Source organism: Eublepharis macularius, chromosome 6, assembly GCF_028583425.1.
Source record: "Eublepharis macularius isolate TG4126 chromosome 6, MPM_Emac_v1.0, whole genome shotgun sequence".
Classification (NCBI taxonomy): Eukaryota; Metazoa; Chordata; class Lepidosauria; order Squamata; family Eublepharidae; genus Eublepharis; species Eublepharis macularius.
The window spans coordinates 51,008,711-51,021,200 of record NC_072795.1 but is presented as its reverse complement, the minus strand read 5'-3'; the positions used below and the strand labels follow the sequence as shown (position 1 = coordinate 51,021,200).

General features: G+C 39.1%; 1 protein-coding gene across 4 annotated transcripts in view; it reads right to left on the bottom strand.

Annotated features, from left to right (window-relative positions):
• Positions 1-251: 251 nt before the first annotated feature.
• RBP1 (retinol binding protein 1) overlaps positions 252-12,490 on the bottom strand; it is a 139,551-nt gene continuing 127,312 nt past the window's right edge. For all 4 annotated transcript variants that reach the window (XM_054984227.1, XM_054984228.1, XM_054984230.1 and 1 more), the window contains 2 exons: positions 7,213-7,314; positions 252-549 (listed from right to left, as the gene is read on the bottom strand). In XM_054984227.1, the coding sequence (XP_054840202.1) occupies positions 496-549; positions 7,213-7,314 (156 nt within the window). In that variant the 3' untranslated portion in view covers positions 252-495. The remainder of the gene's footprint in view (positions 550-7,212; positions 7,315-12,490) is intronic.

Sequence of the window (12,490 nt, the reverse complement as noted above, 5' to 3'; positions counted from 1 at the left end):
ATATACACACACCTCTGCTGCGTGTTAAAACTTAAACTTGTAGGTCCTTTAGAACATGAATGACAGGTGATTGAACAGAGTTTTTTTTTCTCTTTTGCTTGTAACAGTGTAACTGTGCTATATGCTTACATTTAGATTTCAAATGACATATCCTGCCTCACGACAAGCTTATTTTTAAAAAGTCTGTTACACTTACATTTTTTTAAAATGCATTTGCACACAGTTCATATTTCATGGACTTTATTCTGAGTTTCTATAAACAATTATGTTCATGTAGATTTCTTTCCCCCCTCCCTAAAACATAATAAATCTGCTACAAAAGCCAGCCATACTGCAGCTCCAGTCGCCTGTGGGTAGATGCTTTCTTTGGCCTCTTTTGTAGGTTTTAATAGAAGATATTTGTGCACTAACAGCAATTGTAGGTTTGGCAGCAAATCTATCCATCCTAATCCAGTCCTCTTGATCTTAGTGGCAGAAACAGACAAGAGAGGTTTCTCATTGCACCTTCTTAAAGACTTGTTTACACTTGACACCACAAGCTCTTATTTCCTGGAAAAGAAAAATTCAAATCATAAATACTACATTTTCAAATATTAGGTATTCTTCATGCAGAAGTCCTGGTGTCTGCTGAAAAATCAAATATAGTTGAAATAATTAAATTATTACAGTGAGAGCACATCCATAGCTTTTCGTAAGCAATGATTGACTTTTTACAGCATACACATTTGATAATAAAGACAATAGATTACATGCGGTCCTTCCCCCACCCCCTTTAGGTGTAATTTAATTTTAACAGAAGATGTATATATGGATGCAGATCCCATGAACTATAAGAGATATGACACTTGCAGCTGTAGATCTTTCTCTCCTCCTCTTTATTGATGAATGGAAAGCTTGGTCTGCTATTGAAAGAGAGAGGTTTTGGGTGATTTTACCCAATCCTCCTTTCCTATCGCAGCCCCTATGCCACATTGCATTTTCTCCCCCAGACGTCTCGAACCCCAGCACCAGCTTTCCAGGAGTCAAAGGGCATTGCTGGAGGAAGGGAATGGAAATAAAGACTCACAACTGAGAGTGTTTTCTACTTGCGGTTTGAAAGATGCAAACCTTGGTATTACACAGTATTTTACTACTATAGCATGTTAGCCCCAAGTATGTAGATTTGAATATAATTCAGTTATATCCCTGAAGCACTTTGTTCTACCATAGTCCTATCATAAACTAAAATGAACGAAACCCTCTTCCCTTTCTCTTCCCTCCATAATCTTGTTGTGTTATTTTAGTTTTTGAGCCACTTTTTTTCGGAACCACCACAACACCTCAGGGAAGCCTCTTTAAGGGCATGGAAATATGTTAAGAACAAAATCAAAATTAAGGGATAATGGAGTACAAAATAGGTCCACAACTTTATGAGTGTGTCATGTGTCAAATTTGTCACGTATCATTTTAAAATATGCAGAAGCTGGATCCAGACCTTTTGTAAGGTCACAAAGAGGCTGCATTCATGATGAGCTACAGTTTATTAAAAAAAATTAAGTTGACATTAGGGCTGCTCAGAGACCAGCCATTTGGTTCACAGATGGTTTGTTGGGCTCTGTTAATCAGTTTGGCTGTCCATGAAAAAGTTAAAATCTATTTGCCAGATCACTTTTCACTTACTTAAACAGCACAGTACAGTGCATGCAGCACTGTTTCATGCATGCACATTCTCACACTGGAGTTTATATTTAAACAGTCTCTTTTTTGTATTCCAGTAGACTAACTGGAATACATACTGGAATCCCCAATACCCCAATACAAAATAGAACATTTGAAGTTAGTATTAAATGTCACTCCTTAGGGATGTTCAAAGCAAAACAAACGAGCCAAAAATACACTCAGAAATCGCTGTTTCATTTCTTCAAAGCAGCTTATGCAACTGTGAACCAAATCTGGGAAACCAAACAACACCCTCCCACCAAAAAGTTTGCGTGTTTGGTTTCATTTTGGTTCTTACCTCGCAGTGCTGGCAGCAGCAGGCAGGCACTGGGCCTGCAAGGCAGCATCTTGTTTTCCTTAACAGCATTCCCAAATCAGATCCCAAGAGGAGAGAGCACTTACATTATGAATTAACTCTGTTGGCGGGAAGCAGGAATGTGTGCAGTGAGCATGAGTGCTTCTTTTTTTCCCCATCATTGCTTGGGCAAAGGCATTATCTCCCAGCCAATTGATTCCTCACAAGGGGAGACCACTCCCTGCCTATCAGCTTTGGAAATGTTTGGAAGGGGGAATGTGCAGACTTCAATCCTAGACTGCAATTCTAAAGACACTTCTCTGCGAGCAAGCACTATTGAATAACAAAAGACGTACATTTGAATAGACTTGTTACGGGAGATGCATCTTGGTTTGTTTTGTAGTGCTATCCAGGCAATAATCTGTCTCCCCCACACCCATCAGGGTACTTGGATGGTCTACATCTAAGTAGACCCATTGAGGGTTGCTCCCCCCACCCCAGTCCTGCAAGTCATTTGCTTCGTCTACCACAGCAAAAGGAGAACTTATGGAAAAAACACAGGTCTGTTTAGGCGGCATGAGGGGTGTTCAAACAATCATCCTGCCTGCCTGCCTACCTGCACTTGGGTGATGAAGATTAATGTGAAAACACACTTCATAGTGCAGACAAAACTGCAAGCACATGGAAATATAGTGCCAACAAGCAACAGCAGGATGTAAAGGCAATAATTTATTGGCCTTATGGAAAAATGAAAAAAATTAATATAAAGCAAGATTGTTTTTAATACCACCATTACCCTGCTATCCCTTTACTAGCCAGTTTCCCGCCACAGTGTGCACCTGGCAACCGACACTCATCTTCTTCAGGGTGCATTGTTGGTGTGTGTGTAGTGTAACTGAGAAAAACTTGGTGGATCATTGTTTTATAGGAAGGGCTATGTTCTGTGTGATTTTGGTGCAGTTAAGATTTTGGTGCCATTAGGTACAAAAACAGTTGCTCCAAACAATCTGGATGCCCACATTGCAAAGAACAGGGCCAAAACTCATGATAATGGGACGGGGCGGGTGGGTGGATTAGATCTGAACCAGTAATGCCCAATCCAGAAAAAAAATAATGGTACATAAATGGTTTGGAACCCCTGCACCCAAAACTGAACTGGAAATTTTTTTCAGTGCATACCCCTCGTCACTCCTACCTATCGAGATACAATTCATTCTACTGAGAAGATTTATGTCTGGCAACTAAATTCTAAAATTCTTTAAATTAAACACACACACCCCTTATTTTGAAGACATTAAAAATCCTATAGACCTTCAACTACAATAGTCAATAGATGGAATAGTTTTGGGACAAGAAACGACTTGAGATGTTTGATTTAAAAAAAAGATCAAACTTGCATTTCTAAAAGAGAAACTTTTGGACAAAGTTAACAATACATTTTAAGAAATAAATGACCTGGATGCTATGAACATAATTTGTTCAGTCCAAAGGAGAGCTTTTGATATTGCTTCTCAGAAAGATTAATCTGTGTGAGGAAATAGATTCCTGGGGTGAGTGACCTGAAGGGGGTAAGTGATCTGAATAGAACTGGAACAGGAAAAAAGACCATTTCAGATTCAAAAGGTACCAGTGCAGGGAGGAAAAAAAAACACAGGTCAGATTATATGGAAGTCATTCAACAAATGAAGAAATACTGGGACTCATTTTGCTCCTTTTTCATGTCAATAGATCTGTTTGAGAAGTCTGTGCCGCAGGGATGTATGATCTAACAATGGGAAAAATATAGAAGAGGCCATCTATTGAAGAGAAAAGGGCAACACAATTCAGAAGCGGTTGAAGAATGATCAGGTATGATAACAGTGGAGATATCAAACCTGCAGTGGAGTTCACATAAGACCAGGGAGTTAACTTAATAAAAGTATGTTAATTAAGTAGAAAATGCTGACTTGGAAAATGAGCTGCCTGGAAACAATTGTGAATAAGCCTCTAAAGCTTATGGCAGATCACTTCATAGACGTAAAAGGACTAATTAATTAACATTTGGAATATTGTCTAAAGTTAAATAGGATAATAAAATAATTATTGAAGCATCATAAAATAATTTTATGGTAACTAGTTTCCCTGCATATCAAAAGACTCTTAGAAAGATACCAAAATAGAAAGATCATAGATACTAAAATATATTAATAACAGAAAACTGGCAAGTATGTTTGGAAGAGAAAGGAATGAAGATTTCAGAAACAGATAAGGTTGATTATGTCATTCTTACTAAGCATAAATGAAATGAAAATCTTTTGGGTGACCATATGTGACACAGTGGTTTCTAGTTTTTAATATATGATTGCTGTTAAGGGATTTTTCTGACTTTTTACCTATATGAGCTCTTATTGAAGTTGCCCTCTTACAGAGGAGGCAATTTCTGCCTCGATAGGTAAATTCCTTCTCTCAGATAAAGCTGTGGGTCGCGATGAAACTTCAGTAAGGAGAGAATGTCAACATCTCTTTTGTTTTCATTTTCTTTTTTGCCTCAGATAAGCAGTCTCTTAGGTAGAGATGGGCGCGAACCAGAAAAAAAGAACCATGTGGTTTGTCACGTTTCATGAACTACGAACCACGAACCTTCACAAACCTGCCCCGGTTCACAAATCGGTTTGTTTTGGTTTGTGAAAATATCATGTCTGGGCCAGTAAATCACCACTTCCGGGTCAGCAGAAGGTCACTTCCAGGTCAGCAGAAGGTCACTTCTGGGTTAGCAGAAGGTCTGCAGGAAGTCCATCCTCTGTTGCCTAGGAAACTGATTGATCGGCACCAGGCTGTCTGCAATGATGAACTGAAAAACTAACCAAATGAACCAGCCTAAAGCTCCAGCCTAAAGAAATGGAATCTGACAAAGCACTGGTTCACAAACCACAATCTGGCCTGGTTCATCATGAATTTTGGTTTGTATTTCAGTTCATGCTTATTTCTACTCTTAGGTTTTATACTCAAAACAAAAGTATGGCTCCAGATATTTAAATATGTTTATACTACAAGATCTGATTTGTCCAGTCTCTTAGACTTGCAGCGTGCCATGTTTCCTGGAGGAACATACTGCTGAAGAATCATCTTTTTAATTGGACTCTTTTTGCTTTCTCTCTTTCTTCACACTTTCTCCTTGTCTTTCTCCATGACCATCTTTCCATTTTAGCCCCTCTTCCCTGATCTTAAAATAAATTGTAAACAAAAAAGACAAAAGAAAATAGTGATTGTGTTGGACAGTGACCCACATAATTTCCAACCTACTCGTTTGTATGAGCTGGTGAGAATATTGTACCAATACTAAATCAACTACACTGGTTCCATGTTCCTTTACACAGTGTTTTGAGTTCTGACTTACATCCACAAAATCTTTAACGGGCTGATTCTGCTCTTTTTCAGGGAATATCCCAATTAGATGAGATTAGTTGGCAATACCCTGATATTAAGATGCCATCTTACCAGGTTGATCTCCATACATAGCTTGGCCTTCTCTGAGTCAACCCTCGAAGTCTGGAATGCCTTCCATTGAGAGGTTAAATTGACCCTGTACTTGCAGTTTTTCCACTGAGTGGTGAACAACATTTTGTTTTCTATGGCTTTTGTGCAAGCTTTTAGGACTTGGTTGTGCTTATGTTCATTTTTTATTCAAGTGGTGCTTGGTTTTAAGTACTGAAAAGATATCTGAAGGTAAAGATCCATATCTGGTCATTTCATTCTTTTGTTAGATTAGGGTGGACATGTTGGATGTTTTATTATGTTGCACATTACTTTGAAATCCTTGAGAAGCAACTCGTAAATTTTGTAGATCAATCAGTCAATCAAATTGAAGGCCAGAACCAAACAGTTATAGAACTAGAAGAACTTATTTACTTAGTCCTTTGCTTGGATGCAGATTTAGTATTTTCTGTCTGCCATAAATCATTTGGGCACTCAAAACCACAGACACAGTAAAAGCCTTAAGCAAACCAGTTGTGCCACAAACATCAAGAGGAAAAAGGTTCTTGGCGTTTCCAAAACTAACTACAGATTCCATGAAAGGATTTCAGGTGAGCTTTCAAATGAGCTTTCAAATGAAGAGAATACATAACTGACTATTTGCCAAATGGCTACCATACAAATTTACCATAGTACCATAGTATTAAGCAGCAAAAAAAAAAATTGACTTCCCATGTGGGTTTATTTTACCTGTTCGATTATTGCACTAGCACCATTATTAATTTATATAGTAGTATATTATTGAGATCTTAAATTTACTTTCTTAAAAGCAAATATCAGTGAAATCAGTAGGACCTATTTCCTGGAAATATCCTTAGGATTGGTTAGCCATTTTACATATGGGTGGAAAGTTGCCCAAAATGGTGGAGCGCAATTCAAACTCAAGTTTAATACACTATTCTACTTTGGTTCTCTTCCCATTACTACCACCAGTAATAAGAGAATATCAAGCATTTGTTTCTTCAGTTCCAGTACCTATAGTCACTCCTTGGGATGTTTACAAAGTTAGCATCCTAAACAATGGGCAAAATGCATTTAGAAGGCAGTAAGTTCTCAGAGATAGTTTTGTAGCTTCTTGTGGGGAAACGGTTTTCATCAGCACTATAAACTACTTGGAAAAGAAGCAGTAATAAACTTTATTAGGTGCTAGTATCCAGGAAAGTCAGAAATAATGGTTAGAAAAAAATGACACTTTCAAAACTGAATTGCTCACTTTCATTTCCTGAGCTATAAATAACTGTAGTCTTAAAAAAGAAAAGAATAACGATTCTTCCCACTTCTAGCTTATAGTTTGACATGCAAAAATGTCCTCCATTAACACACTGTTGACATCACAGCATGCATCAAGGGCACTTCTATTACAGGCTTTCTCTTGTGTAAGTAGATCAAATCAATATGCAGGGAAATGGACAATTAATATAAAGATGTTCTGAATTTAGACAACTATTATTTCTGAAAGGGGCACGTAAAACTAATGACGCTGCATGAAATTATTGCCTTGGGTCCCAATTATGGGAAGAAAGACGGGTGTGTGCTTACTTTAAATAAATAAATGTAAATCAAACACAACTCCAGAATTTAATTACTCCAGAGTTAGCCAATGTAATATGCAAGCAAGCTGGGGATTATTGCATTTAGCTGCATGAACAAATAAAAGAAGGTGGGAGACAGAAGGGAGTTATATTGAAAAGGCAGTATGTCCTTACCAAGTGCATTTCATCTCCTTCAATCCACTGAGTCCAGCCACGGTCTTCTTTTTCTCCTTTCTGTACACAAAGAAGTTTGTCTCCATCCCACGTCACACAGGTCTGATAAGAGGCATAAAATAAATCAGCATACGATGGTTTCATCTGCTCAACTCAAATAAATTCAATTTCCTCTAAGAAACAGAACTCAATATTTAATGAAGGATCATAGGCATAACTGCTCCCAAAAAGAGGTGGCAGGTCACATGAGTTGCTATCTCTTTAAGGTCACATTGGATTGGATGTTACTGGCATTTATACGATGTCATCTGATTCTTCTCCTCATTGAAGATTCTGTTGCATGTTGCTTTTGTCCACACAGGTCCCAGAATTTCCAGCATCGTCAAAAGGGGCCCTCCTCCCCCGTTTTGTTTTTAGCATTTTAAGGTATCAAAAAGTTAATGTTAGTAGACACTTGTTTAAATAAATATATTTATTTATTACATTGCTTGTATTCCTTTCCCCCCAACAAAGGGATCCAAGACAGGTTGCATTAACATTCTTAAACGCAATAGATAAAGTAATAAATAAATCACTGTAAAAATAATTACTGTCACATTAAAAATTACTTCAGTTGTCAGTTAATTAACAATTAAAAGCCCGCTTACATTTACTTACACAATTTATGTTTATATAATATGACCCATAAAACTTTTAAAACTGAGTAATTGCTGAGGATTTCTAAGGTGATCTAGGTTCCATGTCTTTATTGTGATTAACTTGGTTAAGATCCAAGCACACAGACTTAAGTGGCCTGTTGTTCAAGCTGTACATCAATATTACAATTTCAGCACCAACCCCACCCTCCTACTCTCTATGAATGTAGAGTGATTAACTATGGTTACGTTTGTTTCCTTATTTGAAACTTCCTTTGCACCCTAAAAATGGGGGGAAGGTAGTTGACATCAATACTCAATAAAACAATACAAGGCATCTTAAAAGATCATATTCTACCAAAAATCACAAACATACTCTTATATAAATTCTCTTCAGTTCCCAATAATCAACTTAATTAAAAGCATGTCTTCACTTGCCTTCTGCAAGGCATAAAGACTCTCCTAATGCCCTGGGGTCTATCTGTGCTACAATTCTAGGGCCTTTAAGTAACAGATTCAGCTGTTCTCACTCTACTCTTAAAGATAGAACACCAAGAAGTAGATTCAAGTATAACTGGTTCTGCAGGACCATATAGGGAAAGACAACCCCTAAATTTTGTGGGTCACAGATAGGTAATAACTGGCGTTGTGAACTGGGCTCAGAAATAATTGTTTTAGGCTGTTGTTTTATTGTGATTTATTAAATATTATATATTTGTATTGGTTTTAACTGTTGTAATTATTGTGAACTGCTTCAAGATCTTAACTAAAGAGAAGTGGTATAAAAACTAAAACACACAAATAAATAAAAATAAACATGTTTTCCCCACTTTTTATGGCAAAATCAAGATCCTTTCCAAAGGAGAAGGTATAGAAATCAATCCCAAAGTTCCACCTATCTTCCAGGTCTCTGAATGAATCCAGGAGGTTCTGCCCTCATACAGGCCCCCAAAGATTGGCCAGCAAATCAGAGTCCCTGAAACTTCACTAGATAGGATGTGTGTGTCACCTCAGCTTAAAAAGGAGAGAAGTGATACATTTTCCCTTGGACAAGGATATTGCAACCTTGGATAAGGGCATTCACTGTTAGGTTTTTATTTTGGGCTTTTGGGCTAGGATTTTGAGGTCAGTTTTGAGGCCCATTGAAAATCTAAATTTTCAGGTATTGTTACTTAGACAGGTTCTTTGAAAGTTTAAAAGAGTGGCCTAGTTCTTGGGTAGAAGCCTGTTAGCCTGTCTGCTGTGGTAAAGAGGTTACAAAGGAACATTAAATGCTGGGGAGCCCTATCTGGAGGAAAGCTTTAATTTCTTCCCTCAGCATCTATGGTGTCACTATAGGCTCATGTTCAACAAATTAACACCTAGTTGGGGAGAAACAATCTCTGGGGAGTGTTGTGTGATCCAGTTGTGATCCAGTTGTACATTTGTTCTTACTATTTATTCCAACAAAAACTTTCAAAATAGTTGTGGGAGAGGGGTTTCTAATACAGTTGACAGGTCCCCTCACCCTCCTGGCAGGAGTGGGGGGGGGAACCTGGCACTCACATTTTGAGATTCCTTGCATGCGCACAAAGTGTGCACATGCTCCCAGCACGGTGCGATAGCATCACTCCTGGAAGTGATGTCATCATTCCTATGGGGAGCGCATCTACTGTGCACTGGCGCAGGAGTATTTTTTGCCTCCAGTTCATATTCCCCAGGTCCTTTCCCCCCCCCCCCGCCAGCTAGGTGAGTGGCAGCAGGGGGCAGAGGCTGGGAGCAGGGGATTCCCCAACCCTACCGGGAGAATAGCAGCTCTAGTTTCTAACCATCTCACTATCAAACATCACATTGTTAGGGATACAAATAAAAGCTCTTTAGGGAACACAATGCATCCTACCATCCATTAAATAAAAGCTTGTGTCCTCCTTTTATGGATATTGTGGCAGCTGGGATATTTATGGATATTGTGCCAACTGGGGTTCAAACAGAAGGAAAGTACAGGCCAGAGTGTGAGGGTAATAGAGTCCAGAGAGTCTTTTACCTCAGAGGCCTCCCTCCTTCTCTGTCCCCTGTCGTATCAGGGCAACCGCACAAATAAAATCAGTAGCAGCCCAAGCTGTGTCCAAATCCTTACTCTGCCACAGAAGTTCATTGAGTGACTGTGGGCCAGTCATTCCCTTTCTGTCTAACCTACTAGAGCCAGTTTGGTTAAGAGTGGCAGGACTCTAATCTGGAGAACCAAGTTTAATTCTCCACTCTCCGCTTGAAGCCAGCTGGGTGACCTTGGGTCAGACATAGCTTCTTGAAGCTCTTTCAGCCCCATTTTCCTCAGAGGGTGATTGTTGAGGATAATAACAACACACTTTGTAAACCACTCTGAGGGCCAAGCTACACATGACGAATGACACTTGAACGGCAAGTGGATTGAGTGGAGGGCAAGTGAACAGGGAGAAATACACTTGCCGTTCAAGTGTCATTCGTCATGTGTAGCTTGGCCCTGAGTCTGGCATTAAGTTGTCCTGAAAGGCAGGATATAAATCGAATATTATTATTATTATGGTTGTTCTTGTGAGAGAAGGGAGGAAGGAAGAACTATGTTGTAAGTCACTTTGGGTTCTCAATAGGGAGAACAAAGCGGAGTATAAATAAATAAATATATAACTTAGCTGGGTGCAAAAACATTAATGGCTGTTATGGAGGCAGAATTTGGATTTTTCTATATAGATCTGAGTCTAATGGGAAGAGATTTGTAACTCTACAGCACCCTTGCTCACATGATGTTATTTGACTACCTAGCTAATGAGGAACTCAAATGGTTCCATTTGGCTTTTACCAGCCAAGTTACAAATGCAGCCCAACTTCTAACTGGATGCTATCATACACCATAGCTTATTTTCTGCACAATGAGAAATTCAAAATAGGCTAAAGAAACAAACCCAGTATCTTAACTTTTTCTGAACTCAAAAAAGTGCCAAGGAAGCTGAACTGAGATAGGGCAACAATTTCTGCTAACTTTTATTAATTCTATTTTTACTTAATTTTACACCTAGGTTTGACAACCTCCAGGTGGGGCTCGGAAATCTCCTGGAATTATAACTGATCATCAGATATCACTTCCCCTGGAAAAAATGGCAGCTTTAGAGGGCGAATACTATGGCATGTTACCCTGCTGAGTTCCCTCCCCTTTCCAAATCCTGCCCTCCCTGGGCTCCACCCCCAAATCTCCAGGTGTTTCCCAACTTGGAATTGGCAACCCTATTTTTACTCCACCTTTCTCTCAAATGGGGACCCAAAGCAGCTTACATCATTCTCCTCTTCTCCATTTTTTCCTCACAACAGCCATGTAAGGAAGGTTTTGCTGAGAGTATGTAACCGGCTCACCCAGCTTCCATGGCAGAGTAGGGGATCGAACCTGAGTCATCCAGATCCTGGTCTTTCACTCTAGCCATTATGCCACACTGACTCTCTTTAAACTTATTAGCATAACGCATGACAGAAGACTTCAGGTTATTAGAGAGACCACCCAGAATAAATTAAGCAACAGTGAAGCATGACTTGGGCAACTGACCATTAAATTCAGAATAGGAGAGAGCAGATGGACTCAAATATCTGTTGGCTTGTTAGGGCAACAGTATTAACTATCTTCAATATGACTATCACATTCACAATCCTTCAGGGCCTCATATCTGTATGACTGCCTCCCCCACTATGTTCTGCCATGGTAGCTTCACTCATCTGGTAAGGGCCTTCTGCAGATACCACCCTGCAGTTGTGCAAAATCAATAACTGCCCGTACACATGCTTTCTTGGTAGTAGCCCCCACCTTATGGAATGGTCTGCCTGAGGTGTCAGGAAAGCTCCCACTCTTCTGGCCTTCCACAAACTATGCACAACTGAATTATTCAGGAGGGATTTCTACCCAGATTACAGGACTGTGTCATAAGAAATAGCTCAGAGAAACTGCATTCCATAGGGATAGGACTAAATGTTACAGTACTGGGTACTGTCTGCTGATGTAGATAGGAGCCTCCCAGGGCGTTTCCATGCTGTTAAACATGCCATGGAAATTAGTTGAGCTTTATTTCAGAGAGATTTCATCTATGTGCTTGGTTTTATACTTTTTTAAAATTTCTGCTACCCTACTCTATTATATCTGTTTCTCTGAATGTCCTAACTGTTATTCATTATTGTACTTTGCTCAGTGAATGTCCTAGCTGTTGATTATGAATATATTGTCTTTTCGCTTGTGCTGTATAATCTGCCTTGAATCTGCCTTGAGAAAGGTGGACTACAAATAGATTAAATTAAAAATAAATAAATAAATTAGTATAAATTGTAAAAGTTTGCATTATGAGTGTCTTTGATCCAGTTCAGTTATGATTTGGCCCAGTTCAAATGTGATACTAGGAAAGTAAGGGTCATCCACATGCAACTTTGAATGGGCTCAGCATCTCCTTAAACTGTGATGCAACCTGTGCAAAGCAGCTATGTACGCTTACTTTCCATACTAGAGATCTGTAGCCAGTGCAGATATTATCTTGCATGCTAACTAAGCACACACCACTGTTTTGTGTGGGTTGCAAAGGTTTTGATGTTGGCCTAAGACAACATTAAGAATGCCTGTCAAGCACCTGGCAGGCCAGAAGAGGCCTGAGAGAGAG